Source organism: Jatropha curcas, chromosome 8 (genome assembly GCF_041381405.1).
Source record: "Jatropha curcas cultivar XTBG-Jc1 chromosome 8, XTBG_Jcur_1.0, whole genome shotgun sequence".
Taxonomy (NCBI): domain Eukaryota; kingdom Viridiplantae; phylum Streptophyta; class Magnoliopsida; order Malpighiales; family Euphorbiaceae; genus Jatropha; species Jatropha curcas.
Window position 1 is genome coordinate 11,559,608 of NC_143158.1, and position 24,309 is coordinate 11,583,916.

At 40.9% G+C, this 24,309-nt stretch overlaps 1 protein-coding gene across 1 annotated transcript; it reads right to left on the reverse strand.

Annotated features, from left to right (window-relative positions):
* Positions 1 to 1,088: 1,088 nt before the first annotated feature.
* On the reverse strand, positions 1,089 to 1,484 carry LOC149494200 (uncharacterized). The gene has a single exon (XM_089725424.1). The coding sequence runs from the start codon at positions 1,482 to 1,484 to the stop codon at positions 1,089 to 1,091; it is 396 nt and encodes a 131-aa protein (XP_089581550.1).
* Between the last annotated feature and the right edge of the window lie 22,825 nt (positions 1,485 to 24,309).

Below are 24,309 nucleotides of genomic sequence, written 5' to 3' on the forward strand. Positions count from 1 at the left end.
CCTAGTTAGGCTTGAACTTCCCCCTTGGATCATGAGTGTTTGGCCGCATCTGTTTCAGAACCAAATCCCCTACTCTTAATAGCTTCAAATGAACTCTCTTGTTAAAGTGCTTGGTTATCCTCCTCTTATATAACTGATCCATAATCAGGCATTGAGCCTCTTTCCATCTAGGAGTGCTAATTCGTGACAATGATTTTCTACCCATTCACATTTTGGTATCTTGGATTCCATCGTTATGTGCAAGGACTGTACTTCTATCTCGGTTGGTAATACAGCTTCCATTCCGTAGACCAGAGAGTAAAGGGTTGCCCCATTCGCAGATTGACTGTGGTCTGGTATCCCCACAAAGCATACTGTAGCTCGTTAGCCCAATCATGGTCATTTTCTACCATTTTCCTTAATATCTTCTTAATGTTTTTATTTGCGGCTTCCACTGCCCCCATTAGCTTGTGGTCTGTAAGGTGAAGATTTATGTTGTTTTTTCCATATTTCTCTAACAATGTCCTTACTTCTTCTTGGAAATAAACTCCATTATCTGTCATTTTATGATGGGGAATTCTATATCTATAGATCAAGTTCTTTTCAATGAATTTAGCCATTTGCTGGCATTGATGTTTTTAAAAGATTTTCCTTCAACCCATCTTAAGAAATAGTCCACTGCAACCACTATAAATTTGGTCCGTTAAAAGCAGGTGGTGAAATCTTGCTAATGATATCTATTCCCCAAGCTGCAAATGGCCATGGTGAAATATACGGATGTAATTCTGAAAGTGGGATGTGACTCAGGTCTCCGTGTATTTGACATTCGAAGCACCTTTTCACGAGAGAAATACAATTCCTTTCCATTGTCGACCAAAGAATCCTTGTTGAGAATTTTCTTAGCAAGCACTTTTTCATTCATGTAGGTGCCGCGAACCCTTGCATGGATCTGTTCCATAATCCCTTCAGCTACCTTCATCGATACGCATCTTAACAGTACTCCGCCTAACATTCTTTTGTACAACTGACCGTCCAAGACTACAAATTGTAATGCCAAACATTGTAAAGTTCTTCTATCATCTCTAGTAGTTGAATCTAGGTATACCCTTTTACTCATCCACTGCATCACGGGATGCTACCCATGGCCGTTCTTCTTCCTCAATATCCATAATCCTTTCGCCTTCATAACATGGGATGCTACCCGAGGACATCATAATTGGTTTCTTAGGCATAACTGAAATCTCTTCCCAAGTCGACGCTAAATTAGCCAAAGCATTTGGTACTCGGTTGTTTACTCTGCTCGTATGTGTGAAGGTTACCCTTTTGAAGTTCTGAATAACAATGTGTAGGTAGTCAATGTAGGATTTCAGCCTGTCTTCCTTAACTTCCCAACTGCCGTTAGCATGCTTAATTACCAGTTTAGGATCACCAATGACTTCAACCTCTTCAACTTTAACTGCAATCAGAGCTTCTAACCCAAATAGGCAGGCTTCATATTCTATCATGTTATTTGTGACTGCAAACTATAATCTCTTCAACATCGGCATAACTTCTCTTTACCGGAGATTCTAGCAAAACGCGTACTCCAGCTCCTTTGCTATGAGCTGAACCGTCAAAGTAGAGCTTCCATCCTTTCTTTTGTATCAAATGCAAATGTTCATTACGAAAGTCAATCTCTCATTCTTAACTATCTTCCACTAGATGTGCTGCTAAGAAGTCTGCAACTGCTCGTCCTTTGACGATTTCTTTGTGGCTTGTTCAATATCAAATTCTGATAATAGGAATAGTCATCTTGCTATTTCCCCACTACTGCTGGTGTTCCATACAAATATTTATTGGGTCCATCCTTGATATCGCTATTACAGTATAAGACTGAAAATAGTGTCGAAGCTTTCTAATAGCCCATACCATGCTAAACATGTCCTTTCAATCAAATTATATTTCTGTTCATTTGGAAGAAGCTTTTCCTCAAGTAATACACTATCTTCTTAACACCGTTCTCATCAGCGTATGCTAACATGGCTCCGATTCCAGCATCTTCCACTCTCAAATATAAAATTAAGGGTTTCCCTAGCTTTGGTGGGCACAAAATCGGGGGACTTGACAAATATTCCATGATTTGGCGAAAGTTGCTTGGCAGTGATCGCCCCACTTTATTACTGATCTTTCTTTAAAAGCTTGAAGATCGTATTGCATACTATAGACAACTTTAATATGAACCTGCTTATTTACTGAATCTTTCCTAGGAAGCTCCTTACTTGCTTTTCCGTCTTGGGTGGCTCCATCTTTTGGATAGCCTTAAACTTTTCTCGATTGATCTCAATTCCGTTAGGTCCTACTATGAATCCTAGCACTTTTCCGGAAGTCACCCCGAACACATACTTCTTCGGGTTTAACCGCAGCTTGTTTAATCACTCTATCCATGAACTTCTCAAGGGCTATTGGATGCTCTTCTGGTGTCTTTGTCATGATAATCGTATCATCAATTACACCTCTAACTCATTGTGGATCATGTCATGAAATAACGTAGTTGCCATCCTTTGATAAGTAGCCCCACATTCTTTAAGCCAAACGACATCACCCGGTTGTAGAAAGTACCAAATTCCATCATCAATGTAGTCTTGACCTTGTCCATAATGCCATAAGAATCTGGTTATTCCCTGCAAATCCATCTATAATGAAGTAGCATCCCATCATTGTTGCACTATCGATCAGGATATCAATATATGGGAGAGAAAATCATCCTTCGGTGATGCTTTGTTCAGATCTCTATAATCCACACATTCTGACCTTTCCATCTTTCTTCGGAACTGGGACTATGTTTGCGAACCATTCTAGATAGTGAACCACTTCTAGAAATCCTACATTTATCTGCTTGGTCGCTTCCTCTTTAATCTTCTCGGCCCATTCTGATCTCAACCTTCTTCTCTTCTGTTTCACTGGCTTGGCTCCAGCATACAGAGGAATTATGTTCTCAGCTATAGACATGTCTTCCTAGCATGTCCTCATAACTACATGCGAAGGCTTCCTTTTTGTCCTTGAGTTGACTTTGAAATTTGTCTTTAATAGAATTCGTGGATTATCTTTTGATAATAATAAATTCAAGCATGCATGATGAGTTAATGTCAAATATGCGCATGTGCTTATCTACTCAATGAATGGAACCATCAAGAAACACATCAAATAAGTAAGCAAAATTAAAGTTCATTTCATTAAATAGCATGGACAATTCATTACAAACAGATTCATCTCTAACAGAAATAGTCACATCAGTAGGGGCTTTAGCTTCCTCAAAGCTTTCCTCGATACAGGCCCTTATTGCTTTCAAAACTTGCTCAGCAGGGTCCTCTTCCTCTTTGCTAGTGCTTGCTTTCTCTTTATTTTCTTCCTCTTTCTTGACCTAGGCAACTTGTCTCTCTTCTTGTTCTTCTTTCTTTTTCTCTTCCTCGTCGGCCGCTCATGGCCCTTCAACCTCCTCTTGCTCGGGTTCCTCTCTTCCTTTTTTTGCTCTTCCACTACAAAAAAACGCTATTTTGCGACCGACAAATCGGTCGCAAAATGGCTAATATCGGTCGCAAATTTATTTTGCGACCGATCTGCGACCGACAAAGTCGGTCGCAAAATACCTGGTCGCAAATATTTGCGACGATTATAATCGGTCGCAATTGCGACCGATATATCGGTCGCAAAATTGATATCGGTCGCAAATTTTGGTCGTGGTTTAATTGAAATTCAGTCGCTAATTTGGTCGCAGAAAACGGTCGCAATTTTTTAAACGGTCGCAAATCGGTCGCAAGTAATTTAAATTGTAATTTTGGTATCAAATCGGTCGCAAATCGGTCGCAAAAATTAAAAAAATAAAAAAAATTAAATATTATTATAAAAAAATTTTTCCGCACCTGTGAAAATTGACATATATACATATACACACACGCAATTCAAGAACAATGTAAAAATGTAATTTTTATTGTCTGAACAAATTAAAATATCAAAATACAAATAAAAACTATATGCTGCTGCTCATCTGCAGGATCCGATGTCGGATCGCCGGGAGGAGTACCTGCTGGATGTGATGTAGCGCCAGGAGGGGTGACCAAGGTATCGTCTGCAGCATCGGGATCAGGAGCCGAAGTGGCTGCTGCTGAGACGTCGAAACATGTCGGTCTGTAGCAGGCGCAGGATCAGAGGAAGAGTACCAGCACGGGCTCACCGGACAGCCGCATCACATGCGCTCTAAGCTCTGCAATCTGTCTCTGCTGATCAGCAAGCTGAGCCCGTATATCATCATCACTAGTCGCGAGTGTGCTCCGGCTGTCGTGCTGCGCTGGCTGTAGAAGCGTGAGCTGCTGAGCCAGTGTAAAACTGTGATGCCTGAGACCCGATGCCGTATACCTTCCTCTTCTTCTCGCCCCCTACAGCCTCGAGATAAAGCGCTACCTCTCCTCGTCAATTTGACTCAGCTTCGGATTCATCGGTCTGAGAAGTAACAATACGCTCCCGAGCTGTAGTATAGTTCTCCTGAAAACAAAAAATTAATTAATCAATGCAATTGCAAGCTTTATTATATTCAACTTTGTACATCTTCGCAATGATTAGAGGGTAAATGTAAATATTATTCATTGTTACTTACATTGACGCTCAGCGCACGTCTGTCGACAAAGGTATTACGATCGTGGTCCTTCGTGTGAGTGTATGTAAACACCTCCATCGGTTGGGCTCACGACCTAATTCTTTAGCCTGTAATGAATTTTTATGCATGATATATTAATATATATAGTGTCCTTTCATTAAACATCAGTTTCTTGTAAAGGGACTAGTTCACTTACTAATAATCGAGCTGTCTCTATAGCAGATATAGATCCGCCTGTGTGTCGCGAAGGTCCTGCTCCATCACCGCCAGTCTCACTGCGCCTGTTTTGTGCAAATATCTCCCGCTTTCTCTTGAATGCAGGATCCTCCCAAGCCTTTTGCCAGCTCTCCCATATCTCCTGAGACACGCACTGCTGCTTCTTACCGCTTCTTCTCATCCTATAGGTGAAGTCAGCGTATCGATCGGCGCATATCTTCTCCCAGGCTACTTTCAGCATAGCCGTAATGGCCTCGTCCCATATGAAATGTTTCTGCAAAAAAATGAAATATAGCGTTTAAACACTAAGGATGTATCTTGAATTGTAAACATTGAATGATGATATAACTTAAACCAAAGAGTACCTGGAACTCCTCCCAATAAAAGTCTCTCGCCTCTTGTGGTACGGCATCCCATGTGTATCCTTCTTTATGCAGCTGTAGCTTGATTATCTTCAAAATTTGCCTCGCTGCTCGAGAAGATGGATATATGCTGAAAAAAAAAACAGAAGTGAAATATAATTACACGAAAGCATCACAGTTATGAATAAGTACAAAATATAATTACAAAATATGCCTGAAAATTTGAATAAGTACTTACTGTCCCGCTACCAAACTGAGGGTGATACGTGGATCTGATGAAGCTGCAAAAGAAATGACAAATGTTATAAATTTTTAGATAATTAATATATAATTAAAATGACAGTTATGACATTTATGATTACCTTGCACAGTAGGTGACTGTGCAGCTGGTGGAGTCTGTACTGGTCCAGAAGGGGGAGAGAAGAGGAAGGAGCAGAGAAGGAGCAAAGGCTGTGATGGCGGCAGTACTGGACGCTGAGCAGAGGATGAAGCCCCAGACGTACCTGAAGAAGGATGTGATGGCGGCAGTACTGGTCGCTGAGCAGATGACGAAGCCCCAGACGTACCTGACGAAGGACGAGGGATCGACCCTCCTCGTCCACGGGCACTGCGTCCAGGGCCATGACCTCCACGCGAACCACTGCCGGACGCGTCAGAATCAAACGTCTGCCTCTAGCCATCTGTACTGCAGATATCAGAACCTAGATAAAATGAATTTATACAATTATATGAATTGTAGAACATGTGGTAAATATGAGTAAACAAAGTGAATACCATTGAAATTCTTCATTAATAATATTAATTACATATACATTTATCAATTTTAACAGTAAAATTGCTCTAAGTTTTAAGTGTCTTGAATATCATCTGCTTCCTCCTCCTCTTCATCAGCTTCCTCTTCTTCATATTCGTCTTCTGAGGTACCCATGATGATTTGATCTTCTTCCTCTTCATCATCTGATGGTCCTATTTCAACATAAGATCGGCTTTCATCATCCAATCTATCTGTTAAATCTTCAACAACTTGCATCGGTTGCGTTTCAACCCTAACTTCTTGAAATGCCTCCGATACTGCGAGTGAAGAAGATTGTTTCGTTTCAAGTGCATGAACAACTGATCTAGCCTTGATTTTACACACTGCCATCCAATCGCATCTATCTCGTTTAAACGATGGATATGGGACATAGTACACCTGTGCAGCTTGCATTGCCAAAACAAAAGGTTCATACTTTGTATATCTTCTTCTTTGATATAATCAACCAGATTATACTTAGGATGAACCTTCGTGCCAATGTTTGGCGTAGGATCAAACCATTCACATTTGAATAAGATTGTGCACTTCATTGGTAGGCCTGGATATTCTAACTCCAAAACCTCAACCAATTTCCCATAAAAATCGTTTGACACGTCACTGTAGTTTGATCCCTTTATGCACACACCGCTGTTCATTGTCTTTCTGCTTCTCCCATAACCCTCAGTGTGAAACTTGTAACCGTTTACAAAGTAGCCAGAGTAGGCATTAGCAACCGGTAATGGCCCCTTTGCCAGATCCGTAATAAATCTGTTACAAATATCGCTTTCCGAGCTTCGAGCCTATGGGAAATAGTAATGACATGAGTCAGATTTAATAAATGTACATTCCGTGTTGTGTACATTGAAAGTAACTTACATAATATTTGAACCATTCTGCAAATTCTGTGTCCAGCTTTGCATCAACTGCAGTATCAGTCAAATTGAGATTTTGAAGCCGCAGAAGATTGATATATTTCCTATTTATCAACGAACCATATTAGCATAAGTATGATTTAACAACGGCCCACGTCAAGTTTAGAATGTTTACATTATTTATACTTACTGTACATATGGTGTGATCTCTTCGCAATTCAATAAAATATAGGTTTGAGCCGCTTGTATCTTTGCATTAGTCAATCGTCTTTTTTTTGATTTACCAATCGTACGCCCAGGGTAGGTGAAAATTTTTAGATTTCCTTCAAACTCAGATTGAACGCGATCTCCTCCGTCATCGTTACGTGGCACTCTCCGATGCTTGGTGAAAACATGTTGGTCAAAGTAGTGTGAACAGAATGTGGAAGCTTCTTCCACCAAATATGCATTGCAAATGGATCCTTCGACCTTTGCCTTATTGCGCACATTCTTTTTAATTTTCTATAGGTGTCTGTGATTGTACAATGCCAATATGTTAGTATAAGTTCATAAAAATGATGTAATCATTAGAATGAGATGTTAGTGAATCACCTCTCAAATGGATACATCCATCGATATTGTACCGGTCCTGCTAAACGACATTCATAGGGCAAATGAACCGGCAGATGTTCCATAGAATCAAAGAAGCCGGGTGGAAAAATTCGCTCCAACTTGCACATCACTACTGGATGTCTCGCGCTAATTGGTCCATATCATCGCATCGGATAACAGTCATCATCAATTCCTTGAAAAAGAGACTCAATTCTGTCATTACTTCCCAAATTTTTCCTAGTAATAATTCCCGGAATGCCACAGGGATCAATCTTTGCATGAAAACATGGTAGTCATGGCTTTTCATGCCAAACAGTCTGTACTTCCTCATGTCCACACATCTACCCATATTTGAACAGTAGCCATCTGGAAATCTTAATGATCGTAACCATTCGCACAATAATTGCCTTTGGGGTTTATCTAAACAATAACATGCCTTTGGAAACTTACCAGTAAGTACAGATTGCTCGAGTTCTGGTCGACGACAAATTTCCTTCATGTCTGCTCTCGCTTTTGCATTGTCCTTGGTTTTCCCTTCAATGTTCATGACAGTATTGAACAGATTTTCAAACACATTTTTTTCTATGTGCATGACATCAAGGTTATGACGGATAAGAAGTGAACTCCAGTATGGCAAATCCCAAAAGATGCTTCGCTTTTTCCACCCGCTATTCCTGCCAATTCTTGTATTTACCTCATCTGCACCAACCTCTGTAACTTTCATAAGCCCCAGATCTTCAATTTCTTGTAATATTTGTGCTCCAGACTTCACAGGTGGAGGGGGTTCAACAATAGTCGTGTTCTTTCTAAAGCATTGTCGATTTCTCCTCCAAGGGTGAGATTCCGGTAAGAATTTGCGATGACAATCAAACCAACATTGTTTACCTCCATTCTTTAGTGTAAATGCATTAGTGTTTTCCATGCAGTGAGGATAAGCCAATTTGCCAGCCGTACTCCACCCAGATAACATTCCAAAAGCTGGAAAATCACTGATGGTCCAAAGCAAAGCAGCCCGCATTATGAAATTCTGATTGGTCGAAATATCGAATGTTTCAGCCCCATATTCCCATAAATAATTAAGTTCGGCCATCAAAGGCTGCAGAAACACATCAATTTTATGTTTTGGATTAGTAGGCCCAGGAACAATAACACACAAAAACATATATTCATCTTTCATACACATTGTCGGTGGTAGATTATATAGTGTCACAATGATAGGCCGTGATGAATATTGTTGTCCTGATTGGCCAAACGGCTAAAACCCATCAGTACAAAGCCCCAATCTCACGTTTCTCATTTCAGCAGCCAAAAGAGGATGAATGTTATCAAAATGTTTCCACGCTTCAGAGTCTGACGGATGAGTCATTATACCATCCTCATATTCATGCAAAGCATGCCATGTCATGTGTTCAGCTGTTGCCTTTGATGCATATAACCTTTGACGGCGAGAAACAAGAGGGAAATAATACATCTTCTTGAAAGCCTTCTCCCTTTGTACTCTACCAGTCCCTTGACCGCGCCGTTGATATCTTGGAAGATTACAAAACTTGCATTCTCTGAATTCCGAGTCAACACCCCAGAATATCATACAATTATTACGGCAGCAATCAATCTTTTCTACCGGTAGTCCCAATCCCCGAACTAATTTTTTTGTCTGATAAAAATTATCAACCATTGAATGGCCTTCAGGCAACATTTCTTTTGCTAACTGAACAAAATCATTGTAACACCTTTCTGAAAAATAGTGCTCTGCTTTCATGTGTAGTAATCGTGCAACAACAGACAGAACTGAATGATTCTTGCATCCAGGCCACAGTTCAATGTTCGCTGCACTTAGCATGTCAAACAATTGTTGTGCTGTTACATTTGGCGATTCCTCCATATTATCCCAATCACATTGTACTCTACTCGCATCGATTACCATATCATTGCATTGATTACCATACAGAAATTGATAAGGCTGAACTTCTAAACTTACCGGAATGGAGTGGCCTGACCCACTGGCAACTCGAGCTTCACCATGATGTATCCATTCGTAATAATTTTCCACGAACCCATTTTTGCACAAATGAAGTTTCACTGTATCGATGTCTAAGAAGGCTCGATTTCGACACTTCTTGTGATTACATGGACATCTCAACTTATTCCCATCCATAAAATTGGGATTACCAACTGCAAACTGTATAAACGCCTCCAATCCGTGCAGGAACTCTTGTCTTAATATCCCATTGACCTCGAACCTCCAGTACATCCAATCTCGATTATTTCGCATTTTTTTTACCTAATTAACAAATGTGTTTACCAAGGGTAAATTATATGTAATTGTATTAGTCTGATCTAGCCTTAAAACATGCCACTAATGTAATGTTCAATTTACACTTATAACTAACTAAGGTTATTTCTATAATAAGGGGGAACTATATATAAATGTAAAATAACTAAGTTCATTTATTCAATACAAAGGTTATATATATATATATATATATATATATATATATATATACCTACTATAATAAAGGTAAGTGTACTATTCTACATATTGAATTTATTGAAAAAAATTCGGCAGCATTTCGGCACAACACAATCAAATCTCAAATACAAAGACACTTCAATAAACACTTCTATAACATATCAACATTCTCCAAAGGCAAAATGGCCACTACTAGGCCTCCAATCCAAAATCATCATTCATTTAATAAAAACATATTTAAGAATAATAACGACAATAACATCTATAATAAAGAAAAAAATATTCTAAAGAAAAATATTCTAAAGTTGTAAGCAAAACACAAGTTGTAAGCACCAAAAAAATAAAACACAAATATATAAACGTACACATTATTAAGCAAAACTCTTATAGGAGTCTAGCAATTTCTCCAAATTAGGTAATTTATTGTTTTTATTTGCTGAAGATTTGTTTATGTTCTATTTTCCTATTTTATGTTTTAAGAGAAGTTCTATTTTCTCCAAATTACAAAATACTCACTAGTAATATGACATTTATATATATATATATATATATAAAGAGTTTGTCTCTGTTTCTTTTCTTTTCTTTTCCTTTCTTTTTGTGTTTTAATTAATTAATTTGTTGTTTTAGTATTTAGTTCTCTACCCAATATCCTTGAAGAGTGCTAGCAGTTGGAAACATCTTCTTTTCTGCTATTTCTCTGTATATATATGTCAATGGTCATGCATGATTTTCTTTAAAAAGAAAATGAGACTATAAGGTTTATGAGAAGTTAACTCTTTTTGTGCATATATTCGTGAAATTTTCAGTTATTGCTAATGTGTTTTTGGTTAATTTTTAGAATTCAATCAAAACACTTTGTAATACTATTAGTTAAAGAAAAACTTATAGGCACGGACGTTTCTACATTTTGTCCATTTTTATATATAAAATATCGCTTTTCCGTGTAAAATTATATTTTAAATCCCGTTTTTACATTTTCGTGTTTTTACTTTTTTTCATATTTTTATAATGACTTTGTGGTGATGATATTATATTTTAAATCCCATTTTTACCCTCTCACCAAGATCATTTTGATGGTTTTAGTGTTATTAGTCATGCTTCAACCCTAGCTATTCCAGTTACTACTACTACTACTCTTGATCTCTTTCATACTACTAACCCTTCTACTTCTTCTTCTTCTTCTTCTTCTTCTTCTTCTTCATATATTGAACTAGAAGAACCCTCTCCTTTGCCTTTAGGTTGCCAGAAGTTCCTTGATCTTAAGGTAAGGTCATCAAGTTGTACTTTTCTTTTTGTTTTTAGGGTTAATTAGGCTTCTAGAAGGCTTGAGTTTGCAATTTTACAGTCCTGCAATTTGTTTACTTAATATATGTATTTTAGTTGATGAATTGAACTCTAACTTGCTCTGTTTTTAGACAGGTGAAATATACTACACAAAGAACAAAAACAAGATGAATAGAAGAAACGGTAATGGAGGACCAAAGCTTGAGTTGAAGCTGAATTTATCACCTCCAAGGGATAATCCAAGAGTTAGGAAAATATAAAAGTTGGAGCCTGAATAGCACTATTTCTTTTTTATTTTTGTTTCTATTTTTTTTTAAATTCTAGTCATAGGAAAAAAAAAAAAAAGAACATGGGATATATAAACTCAGAGACAGTAGTAGTCTCTGTTTCTTTTTGGGTTCAGCTTTCTTCCCTCTTTAGCAAAAGACAATGTAAGCTGGTTAGTTTGAGCAGGCCAGATTTTCCTATGAATGTTAGGTATTTTATGATTTTATTTTATCTCCCCCAACCCCCCTTGTTTTTTTGTTTCAATCTACTTAATTTTAAGTCTATTATATTTTCTGACAGCCAGTTGGGTTATGCCATGTTGACGATTACAAGGCACTGACACATCGTCCATGTCAGCTAAACTAATGGGAATGTGAATAATCAGTTAGTTTACTTGGTATTCATGAGATGGGTAAATCTGTGACAAGAACAAGATCCCTTTTTTTACTTGAAAGCAGATTTTGAACATAGCAGTGGCTGTGACTAAAGGCCCCACAGCATCATAAAATAACCCATGCCTAGCTTAATTTTCACCAACAGGAGACTTCATGGGGACCAAACCTATGCTCATTTGCACCTAATGATGATTACAGGTTAATCTCTCTATCCTGGAAAACAGAAATCTATACCTGAACCCAACTAGGTACGGATTATGATTTTATTCGAGTTAATGTTTAATACGCTAATCTCTAAATCACTGACTAAACCAACTAGTTTCAGAACAATGTTTGATTTGAGTTGTTATTTAAGTTAGTAATTAACTGCTAATCTCTAAATCACTGGGCAAAACAAATAAAACTTAATTCTTAATGGAGATGATGACTATATATGCTAATAACAAAAGCTTATAGGATGACTAAGGATTCACCACTAGGCAACAAAGAGAACAAATGTGATTATGTTCTTAGCCAAGAAGCACATTAGGAACATGTTATTGACTTTACCATTTTGATTCACAGAATAATACAAAAACATCCCAAACCTAAAAGAAAGCAGGAAGAGTAGGCAAGTGTCAAGGCTATGAAATGACAATCTTTGCCGAGTTAGGGCACTAAAGTTTCACAATTGGGCAACCCTTTAACGGTCTTTATTGCTTGCGTCTTGCTAGTTAGATATCAACAAGAACAAGATCAAGATCAAAAACCAGATTAAACATAAGAAGAAACATTGTTATTTATCCTAAAAACCACATTAACAGAAAGATTTTGATACATATAGGTCAGATAATTATATTGAAGGAAAAAGGTGAGGGCAATTAAGTAAATGAAGAAAGAAGGGGAAGTTGGGTAGTATAATAAATTGAAAAAAACACAAAAATCGCAAAAAAAAAAAAAAAAAAAAAACAGTTCGAAAAAAATAAAATGGAAACCGGCTTACCTCAAATGCTGTCCAAACGGTGGCGAACGGCGTAGAGGAGTGACCGGAGCGTCGGTGGCGGCGTCACAGGGGCTGGAGAGTTCTCAGGAGGGGCTGGAGCGGCGCTGCGGACGGAGGAGAGGAGAGGAGAAGGAGAAGAGAGAAAGAAGAAGAAAGGAAAAGGAGAGGGCGCGTTTAAAGCCCTAAACTTTGCGACCGACATATCGGTAGCAACCGTCATTCAAATCGGTCGCAATGTTTAATTGTCCGACGTCGTTTTAATAACCGACAAAATTGCGACCGATTTGCGACTGAAACAGTCGGTCGCAAAATATTGGTCGCAATTTTATCTCATTTCGGTCTCAGATTGTATCCCTTTTTTTGACGCGCCCTTTTTTGCGACAGAAACACAGTTGGTCGCAAAGAGGTCGCAAAATTGGTCGCAAATGAGCAGTAATTCAGTCACAAATGGAAAGGCAAACTCGCGAGAGTTTTCCGCGCTAAAATCTGCGACTGTTTGCCAATCAGTCGCGAATTGGTATCAATATTGCGACCGATTTGTGTCGGTCGCAAAAATCGGTCGCAATTTGAAGTTTTTTTTGTAGTGATTGCAACCACTTAATTTATTAAAACCAACCAAAGATTCTGGGTTCGATCCCCAGTGAAGTCGCCAAACTGTTTTCGCCCAATTGAGATCCCTTAAACCCCGGAAGGGACCTCGGAAAACTATTTTAATTATTTTTATTGAAAGTGGTGTTAAAACCTTTTGGGATCGCGGTGCCGATAAATCGGTCTTATAAATTATTTTGAGTCGCCACCCATTATTTCGGCAATGGGATCGTTTCTAATTTTAGTTTATAAAATGAATCCATTTAACCCATTTTTATTTGAGGCTAATTATTTGAAAAACTGGTCAGGCGTACCAAGTACGATTCTAGGTAAGGGAATTGGATACGTCGGCCCATTGGAAGCCGATGCCCTGAAAACCGGCCTCTTTTAACCTACGATTTCTAATTGATTTTATTATAGAAAAGTCAAATTATTTAATTAAACCCAACCCGAATAAATCAAACCGAGTTCCTATGTGGAAAATTAATTAATCGTCCCCAACTAGGTACATTCATTGCATTCATAATAAATTGATCATCACATTCACCATCCATCCACAATATAGCAAATATAATTAAAAGACCTGCTCTTGCCTTATGGTTAAAGGCGGGCCACAAACCAGATTTAATAATATAATCAACAATAAACAATAAATCCTAAAATCTTATAATCATAGTAAATTAATTGATTTGATTTGATTAGAACACAATTTGCCCATTATTGGTCATTTTTTGAATTAATATTAAACATTTACTTAATAACATGAAATCAAAATGCGATAAGAAAAATATTCTGGAACTTAAGACAGTTGCGTCACGCAGCTGTTCTATGAAGAACAGTCGCGTGACAGAACTCTTAATTATTATCCTGGAGCTTTAAGACAGTTGCGTCACGCAGCTGTTCTATGAAGAACAGTCGCGTGACGGAACTCTTAATTGCGTGGCGCGACTGTGCGTGAGCTTATTAAAATGCCCAGTTTTATTAACTACTTATTGAAAACGTAACATTAAACAACAACTATAAAAATAAAATAAAGATTGTGCGCACGAACAGTCGTGTCACGCGAGTGATCCAGTCCAGGTTAAAGCCTTTTGGACATGAACAGTCGCGTGACGCAGGTAGTAGCCGCGTGACGCAGCTGCTCTGGTCCGTAACTACCATTCAAACTCCCTTTTTTACGTGTTCTTTTTGTTAACAATGATTTAACACAACTCAGAAACACTCAGAAATGGGTAAAGTTACGTTTAACCAATAACAAACCAACTAAATACTACGAAAATGAGATTTTTAACAAATAAAAGGCTAAAAATGAAAAGAGAAGGTTTAAGGGATTACCTAACCCTCAGATTTGAGGATTGCATGCGCTTTGATTGATTCAGAGACAATACCTCACGATCCCAGAGGTGTTTGTTATCAAGTTTTGCACAATGAACGTTTCTTTTCTCCTTCTCTCTCTTTTTATCTTCTTATGTTTCTTTTTTGTGTTTTTAATTTTAAATCTCTGTATTTAATGGCTTGATCTTCCTCAAGGTTACTCACTTGAGTTCTTGGGGAAGAAACCCTAGCCGTAAATCAAAAACTTTAGCTTAAAACGTTGAAGTCTAGAGAAAAATGAGAGAAAAGCGCCATTTTTAAGACAAAATGTTGTATTTATATGGGTAGGGCAACAGAACAAAGTTGCGTAATGCAGGTAAAAGCTGCGTGACGGAGCCACGAGCTGCGTGACGCAGCTTACTTTTTGTATAGTTGTCGCATATCCATACAAATAGTGCAGGCCGTTGCACGGGCGCGCGCCAGAGGTGTCAGACTGGTTAGAGTTGCGTGACGCAACTATGAGTGCCGTCACGCAGGTGATAGCTGCGTGACGCAAGCCTAACGCGGGTCAGACTCCTTTGGGTCGGTTCGATTCAATTTTTGGTTCAAACACTTCTGGTTGATCGTGATTCTTTATCCTTTATCCTCATATCATCACCGGGTTAGGCGGGGGCATAAAATTACGCGTCAACAGCGTCCAGAGCTTAACCCACAGTGGGCGAGTATACAATCCCGATAGCAATGTGCAGGCTAGGGGAAAAGAGAATGCTGCTGATGGAACAAAAAAGAAAGCAACAGAGAAAGGTGGAGAAGAGCCAAAAGAAAAGAAGAAAGAAGAGGAAGTAGTGAAGGTGCAGAAGAAAACTGTCGAGGTAGGTGAGAGCAGTCAAAACCGAGCACCCAGCGGTGTAACTGCCAGTTCAATATTGAGCCAATTGCAGAGAACAAGAGCAGATATTTCATTATGGGATTTGCTGATAGCATCCAAAGAGCATAGAGAGTCTTTACTAGAAGCCATGACTTTTGTCAGAGTACCTGCTCGGATTCAGAATGTTGACATGATCAACGTGCTATAGCGTAGAATTGGCGAAGTCACTTTCTTTGGCTCGGACCTCCCACCAGAAGGAAGAAATCACTTTAAGCCATTATACATCCAGATTGCCGTTAACGGGCGTGATACCCGGAATGTGATGGTGGATAACGGATCGGCCCTGTGTGTGTGAACACTCAAATTTTGAGGCTCAAAAGCCTGTTTTCTTCCGGACTGCGAACAGTCCGGCCGGACCGGAGGCCTTTCGGAAAGTTCATCGGAAATATGCCAATATGGTACTTGAAACGTCCGGAAAATTACGAGGATCTCGGAACTGGTCTCGGAATATTTTTTGGAGGTCCGGAACTCCCGGAAAAGCCCCCGGAATAAACCTGCCTGCCCCGGTGGCTCAGCCACCGGAGCCAGCCACCGAGCCGGCGGCCCATCCCGGCGGCTCAGCCGCCGGGAAGGCCGCCGACCCGGCGGCCCAGCCGCCGAAAGACCGGCGCTTGGCTGCGGGAAGGCCGCCGAGTCGGCGGCCCAGCCGCCGAGCCGGCGGCCCAGCCGCCGGGCAGGCCGCCGACGAACCGGCGGCCCGGCCGCCGGGCGGGCCGCCGAGACCCGGCGGCCCGGCCGCCGGGAGGGCCGCCGAGACTTGGCGGCCCGGCCGCCGGGCGGGCCGCCGAGCCGGCGGTCCATCCGGCGACCCAGCCACCGGAAACAGTCCGTTTTGCGCCTATAAATACAGGCCTCGGGCCTCCTTTTTTCCACACTCAGTCTGTATTGACGGACGCTCCTTCTCCCCTACGCTCCTTGCGATTCTTTACTGCTTTTCTGCATTTTAGTTTAGCTTTTGTCGCTTTCTTGTTTTGTTAATTGGTCATTAAATTTGAACTAATTAATATTCCCTTAACGAGGAGCTTAACCTGGAGTTAAGAAGCGGTCGGAGATTAAATCAGGTACATAAACTAAACTACGCCTATTTAATTTTAGCACTTCATGCATGTTTCTTTTCTACTCCTCTTAACTCTATAACTGCACGAATGCATCCATATCATCCACTAGGCAAATAAATTGCCTCAATTAAATAAATTTAAGCTAAATGCCCGATTAATTAATTATCGTGGTATTAAAGCCTGAATCTGACATTATTGGCTAAAGAAGCCTAGTTAATCAATAACTATGGTGAAATTGCCTTTATTTCGAACAGTTCTTGGCCTAAGTCCAGTTAATCAATGATTGTGACTAAAAGGTCCTACTTAAACACATTTTTTTTATATGGCAATAAATTGCCTATATTTCAATTTAATTAATCACTTTAGGCAAACAAATTGCTTATAAGTGAAAATTAATCTCTTTTATAGCGACAAATCGCTTAAATCAATTTCTTTTGGCTAAAAGCCTTAAATCAACCTTTGGCAACAATTGCCTGAATCAATTCATTTTGGCTAAGAAGCCTTAAATCATTCAATTTTGGCAACAATCGCCTAAACAATCAATCTTTTGGCAATAATAAGCCCAATTAATCTTTGGCAAGCAAATAAGACCAACTTATCTTTTGGCAAGAATAAGCCCAAATCCTTTCTTTTGGCAAAAAGCCTCAAATCAACATTTTTGGCACCAAATGCCTAAAACAATCAATTCTTTGGCACAAAGCCTAAACAAAATGCACAAAGCATACACACACTCATGCATAAAGCATCCCATTCAAAAGCCCTTCAAAGAAGGCCTATCGAACTACGTGGACTTTGATCTTCCATTCAAACGGAAGTACGTAGGCACGTTTGGGATTTAACCCCGAGCGGCAAGTCAAAATCACATAAACATTTCATTGGTCCATTAATCATCTTGCAAAGCATTCATTCTTAGGTTAGTTTCATCAGCATGACATAGTCTCGGGATCCACCTCGGGTTCGAAGACCTTGCCTTAGACATTGGGCTAATTAATCTAGTAACTAGGTTAATTCAAATTGGAGTCACTTAGGGTTTTTCCTAGTTTACCCTAAAACAATTAAACAAGGTGGCGACTCATACATTCACGTGCATTTCTTCCTTTAGTCACATGCATTCACATGCCTATGACATTTTGGGGAGGGGTTCACAGTTTGGCGACTCTGCTGGGGAAAGTAATGCAATCATTTTGCATAAAGTGGACTACTATTGTTGTGTAAACTAACCTGTCCTTCTTTAGGGCATTATTTTACAATACTTTGTTTTGCAGGGTACCTTAGCACAAATCGAGTATTCTTTCTTTAAGAATACGAGATGAGGAATTTAAACTCAAGTTGTACAAATTGATTAAGACATTTTAATTTGTTGATTTATTTGCACGAATTGAGAATCCTTTTCTCCATTGCATAAAAAATGAATTTCAAATGAATTTCTTCTCTCTCTGTTCAAACTTCTAAGTCTGGATAGCAAGTAGCGCTGATCGGCAGGTCTCCTTGATTATGTCGACGGACAGCCAAAGCGTCCTCCCTGTTGCCGCAAACCATCCCTAATCCTTTTGGGGATGGCCTATGGGCATGCGTACCGTTGGACCCACGTGAAACTCTTTGTTTCACATGTGGTTAGGTATATCCATGCTCAAGGCTCAAGGGTCCCTTTATAAGCCTATTCTCTATTTGTGTCATAGCCTATAGAACCTATCCTTTAGGACTGTATGCACCCAATGATGAAAATCATATCATAAACAGATTATGGTGTGTTGTTGTGCGCATTCATGGCATATCATAAACATTTGGGTAAACACAAAGAGAGCAGAAAACACCTTTTATCTTCAATCATGCACAGTTGGACAAAGAGTCAATCTACCTCATATCACTCCCATGATACACCAAACACTATACCTAATCCAACTACCCTTATCCTTACAGGTGCCCACAATCCGAGTGCCTACTCAAGTGCCAATCACACCTACAGTGCTATCACCAACTTCGCCAGCTTCACCAGCTACACCGGTTACACCTACGACTCCTGCAATTTTACCTTCACCAATGGCATCACTGTCTGACATCCAAAACCTCATTGAACAACTGGAGGCTAGAATGGAGGCCAGAATGAATGAGGCATTGGCCGCTCAAAGGGCTGCCCTGATAGCTGAATTGGGGAATGGTAATGGTAACGGAAATGGGGCCTCGGCCGGAGGAAGTGGGCCTGCCGCTTCCAATCAGGGTCCTGCTGCTGCTGAACCTACAAACCCTGCCTTGAACTTGGATGACGTACCCTCCAAAACTGCTTCTGAGCTGGAAGCTCAGAGAATGAGAGAGAAGCTAGAGCTTTTAGAAAGGTCAATCACTGCCCTCAAGACCCATAAGGAAGTGGTGGACATGGACTCCTTGTCTTTGTTCCCTGAAGCCAGATTACCAACTAAGTTCAAGATGCCCAACATGGACAAGTTTGATGGAACCACTTGTCCTAAAACTCACCTGAAGATGTATGTGGGTGCCCTTAACCCATTCGGATTGAGCAGTGAGCTCCTTGCTCAGTTGTTCCAACAATCTCTCACCGGTGCTGCATTGAGATGGTTTGTCAGCTTAGATCGGTCTAAGATGAAGACCTGGGAGGATATCTGTAATGCATTTAATTCCCAGTATCACTACAACATGGAGGTGGATGTTACCCGAAGGGAATTAGAGACTACTAAGCAGAAAAATAATGAACCTTTTTCCTCGTTCCTTACGAGGTGGAGGGCCAAGGCCGCCCAAATGATTAACCGGCCTTCAGAACAAGAACAGGTAGACATAATAATAAAGAATCTGCAACCTGTCTACCAACAACGGTTACAAACCCAGTACTTGCCAACGTTTCAGTCGCTCATTGCTACTGCTACGAAGGTAGAAGACCTGATCCAAATGGGGCAACTGAAAGACGACGCAGGAACCTCTAAGTACAAGAAACCCAGCCAAGCTGGCAAAGTCCACGAAGTGGCAAGCATTACCCCCACTAACCCGTTACGTGTGGGGAACATGAGAAATGGCAGCCAGTCAAGAAGAACATACACTGATCTCGGGATGCCAATCCTTTTGGTTTTCCGAGAAGCTGTCAAAGCAAATTACATCAAGCCTTTGGAAGCAAGGCCCCCACCAAATCCTTTACCAAGGAATTACAAAGCAGATGAATACTGTGAATACCATCAGGGGTACGGGCATAAGACTGAAGCGTGTTGGACACTTAGGAACCGCATACAAGATCTGGTGGACAATGGCTCAATCATCCCGAGAAGTAAACCAAACATTAGTACTAACCCCTTACCAAATCATGGGGTAAATGCTATTATAGATGACCAGGAACTGATCGATCCTTTCGAACTGTTCCTAGAGATGAATAACATATGTGTCCTGGATTTGAACGACCTAAGTGAAGAGGTCGATGCTATTACCAGAAGCGGGAGACAGTATGAGCCACTGGTTTTGGATAAAATCCACAACAAGCCCTACCAGAAGGCAGAGGAGCCAAAAGAGGACCCGGTACTCTTACAATTGAAAAAGACACAAGCTAGGGTATCAATCTGGGAACTGTTGGCAGCATCCTTTCCTCATCGCCAAGCTCTTTGCAAGGCTTTGAGCCAATTACAGACGTCAGTGGAGGTTAGCCCTGAAGTACTAGTCTCCACTCTCACCCAGTCATCCAAAGTACAAAGCATCGGGTTTTCTGATGAGGACCTGCCTAAAGAGGGAGGCAGTCATAATAATGCTCTGTATGTCACAGTCCAGACCAGAGACAAAACGGTGCCCATGGTTCTCATTGACAATGGGTCAGCTCTGAATGTCTGTCCACTAAGGGTAGCCAGCTGTTTAGGGTTGGAGGAAACAGACTTCACTCCATCAGATCAAATAGTGAAAGCATACGACAGTACCCGGAGGGAAGTATTGGGGGTCGCCACACTGAAATTAACAGTTGGGCCAACTGTGATGGAAGTTCCGTTTCAGGTAATTGATGTACCAACCAGCTTTAATCTGCTTCTAGGTAGACCATGGATACACCACACCAAGGCAATACCCTCGTCCTTGCACCAAAAGGTCAAGTTTCCCTATGAAGATAAAGTTGTCACCATCCAAGGGGATGACTACAATCAGCTGAAAAAGCCAAAGGGCCAGCCTCTCTTTGAGGTCAGTCCTGAAACTGCCAACCTACCTCTCTCAGGATTTCAGTATGACACCGTGCAATGCATAGAAGGAAAGCCTGCCAATTCTCGAATTCTCTTTGATTTCGGGACAGTACAGATAAACTGCATAGTGCCTCTGATGCTGAAGATGTCCTACCTGCCAGGAATGATTATGGCAAGGTCAGGAAAAACATACCCTGTACTGCAGGCCTGGGAATGTCCGGTAAATGAAGGAACTTATGGACTGGGTTATGAGCCTACCGAGGAAGACCGCGCTGAAAGGATAAGGCGAAGGAAGAAGGGAGGCATACAAATGCGGCCATATCATCTGACTTTGAATAGCTATTTCTGTAAACCGGGAGAAACAATTCCTTATTGTGGCTTCCCGGAGCCATTCCCCTGCCCGACTGCTAAGAAGATGCTGCCTGGGTTAGAAGTATTTGCCGATGTCTGGGGCAACGGGCCCGAAACCATCACTAAACTGGAAATCGAAGACTTCATGCAGCCTAGTCTCTTTGATGAGGTTGCAGTCATCACAGGAAATGACGGGAATCAAGATCTGCTCAGCCTGATCAAGCCGAACAGAGGGCCTCTTACCAATTGGTACATCGAGGAGGAGCGCACTGCTGATAAACCCCTTCCCGAGTCAAACCTAGCACCAGAGTCCGTTGTCAAGTCCTGTATTGAGTCTGAATCTGAGTCGGAAACCGAGTCAAGAACCAGTTCCACTTCTGAGTCGTCAGTGTCGGATCTAGAAGATCCAGATGTCAAATTTGATGTAACCTTTGAAGACGATTCCGTCATATGTAATAAAGGCCTGCAAATTCTTGATTACCCCGTGTGTTTATTTTTCCAAGCATTTCCAAGCAAAAATAATCAGATAAATGAAGTAAAAAATGAAAAAGTAAAAATAATAACCGGCAAAGAAGAAAATGAACACACATACATTGCATCTGATTGCATGAACAGGGAACAGGTCAGTGAATGTTTGAAGAAATTTGCTGATTGTTTTATGTGGAGGGCAAGTGACATCACGGGAATTGACCCAGCAATAGTGGTGCACAAAATTCCAGTATATCCAGAGGCTAAGCCAGTGAAGCAAAAGCTAAGGAGGCTAAAGACGGAGTGGTCCTTAAAGATCAAGGAGGAAGTAGCTAAGCAATTGGAAAACAAGTTCATAGAACCCATTGCCTACCCGACTTGGTTAGCAAACATAGTGCCGGTTCCTAAGAAGGATGGAAAGGTGCGAATGTGTGTGGATTACCGGGACTTGAACAAAGCATGTCCGAAGGACGATTTTCCCCTGCCACATATCGATCTATTGGTGGACCGAATGGCTGGACATGAGATGGTCTCCTTGACTGATCTCGCAGTTGGATATAACCAAATAATGATGCATCCACCAGACAAAGAGAAGACGGCATTCATCACAGAATGGGGAACTTACTGTTACAGGGTTATGCCTTTTGGGCTCAAAAATGCCGGGGCAACTTACCAAAGAATGGCAACGACCATCTTCCACGATATGATTCACAAAGAGGTAGAAGTGTATGTGGATGATATGGTGGTTAAATCAAAAACAACTGAAGAACATACAACAGCACTTGAGAAGTTCTTCTTTAGACTTCGAAAGTACAACCTAAAGCTCAATCCAGCAAAGTGCCTCTTTGGGGCTACATCTGGAGTGTTTCTGGGGCATTTGGTCAGTCACAAGGGCATAGAAATTGATCCGTCGAAAGCCAAGGCCATTTTAGGAATGCCAGCACCACGGACCGAGAAGGAAGTACGAGGTTTTCTGGGTAGGCTACAATACATCAGTCGGTTCATCAATCAGTTGGCTGATACTTGTGGTCCTATTTTCAAACTACTCAGGAAAGGAGTAGCGGTCAAATGGAACGAGGATTGTCAGAAAGCTTTTGATCAAGTCAAGCAATACCTGCTATCCCCACCTGTTTTACAACCACCAAGGCTAGGAAAGCCTTTGCTATTGTACCTATCAGTGACAGAGGAAGCTATGGGTGCAATGTTAGCTCAGCAAGCAGAAGATACAAGGGTAGAAAATGCCGTGTATTACCTCAGCAAGAGGATGCTAGAATACGAATTGAAATATAATAAAATAGAGAAGCTGTGTTTGGCTCTGGTCTGGGCATGTACAAAGCTGCAGCATTACCTCTCATCTTACACTACGCATGTTATTTCTGAATCGAACCCCTTGAAATTCCTTATGGAGAGGCCGGTTCTAGACTGTAAGATGGCTAAGTGGGTGTCAGTGCTCGCAGCCTATGACCTGAAATTTGTACAAAGAAAGGCAGTGAAGGGCGGAGCTTTAGCTGATCAATTAGCGGAATTACCGATCGAAGACCAAATGCCGGAGGTGGAATTTCCCGATGAGGACTTGTTAAGCTTGGAAAGCGAAGCCTGGGAGATGTACTTCGATGGAGCTTCGAACTATCATGGAAATGGGGTTGGAGTTGTATTCAAAACTCCTTGTGGAGAATACATCCCAATTGCAGTTAAACTGGATTTCGCTTGCACCAACAACGAAGCCGAATATGAAGCTTGCATCAAGGGGTTAGAAGCGGCCCTTGAAAAGGGAATAAAATTCCTCAGGGTTTTCGGAGATTCCAACCTAATAGTCTCCCAAGCCCTAAGGAAATGGAAGATTAAAGAAGAACGTTTGGTTCCTTACCTACAACGTTTGGACGAATTGGCTCAACAGTTTGAAGAGTTATCGTTCCACTACCTGCCGCGAGCCAAGAATCAGTTTGCCGATGCCCTAGCTGCTTTGGCCTCCATGGTTAATGTAGAGGGAGACCAAGTCATTCGACCTCTGACAGTCCGGCTACAGAAACAGCCAGCACACGTTATGAATTTGGTGGATGACAAGCCTTGGTACTGGGATATACAGAATTATCTTCAGAGTGAAGCCTATCCGGAGGGATCCACTAAAACTGATCAACGGACATTGAGACAGTTAGCATCTGGATATTTCCTTACTGAGGGAATTCTGTACAAAAGAAGTTGGAATGGCTTGCACCTGAAGTGCGTAGACGAAGAAGAGGCTCAAACCATCATGGATTCCTTACATAATGGGGAATCTGGTCCACACATGCATGGGATGGCCCTGGCTCGGAAAATTATGAACCTGGGTTATTACTGGTCAACTATGAACGAAGATTGTGTGAGGCACACACGGAAATGCCACGAGTGTCAAATCTTCGCTAAACTGCAAAGGCAGCCTCCGATCAATCTGAATCCCATAGCCTCGCCATGGCCTTTCGCAACTTGGGGCATAGACATAATTGGAAAGATCCATCCGAAGGCCTCTAATGGCCACCAATTTATCCTGGTTGCTGTTGATTATTTCACAAAGTGGATCGAGGCAGCCTCCTATTCGGTTTTGAATGCCAAGAAGGCAGCACAGTTCGT

Coding starts and splice junctions, on each gene's coding strand:
- LOC149494200 (XM_089725424.1), bottom strand. CDS start 1,484: ATGATAGAATATGAAGCCTGCCTATTTGGGTTAGAAGCTCTGATTGCA.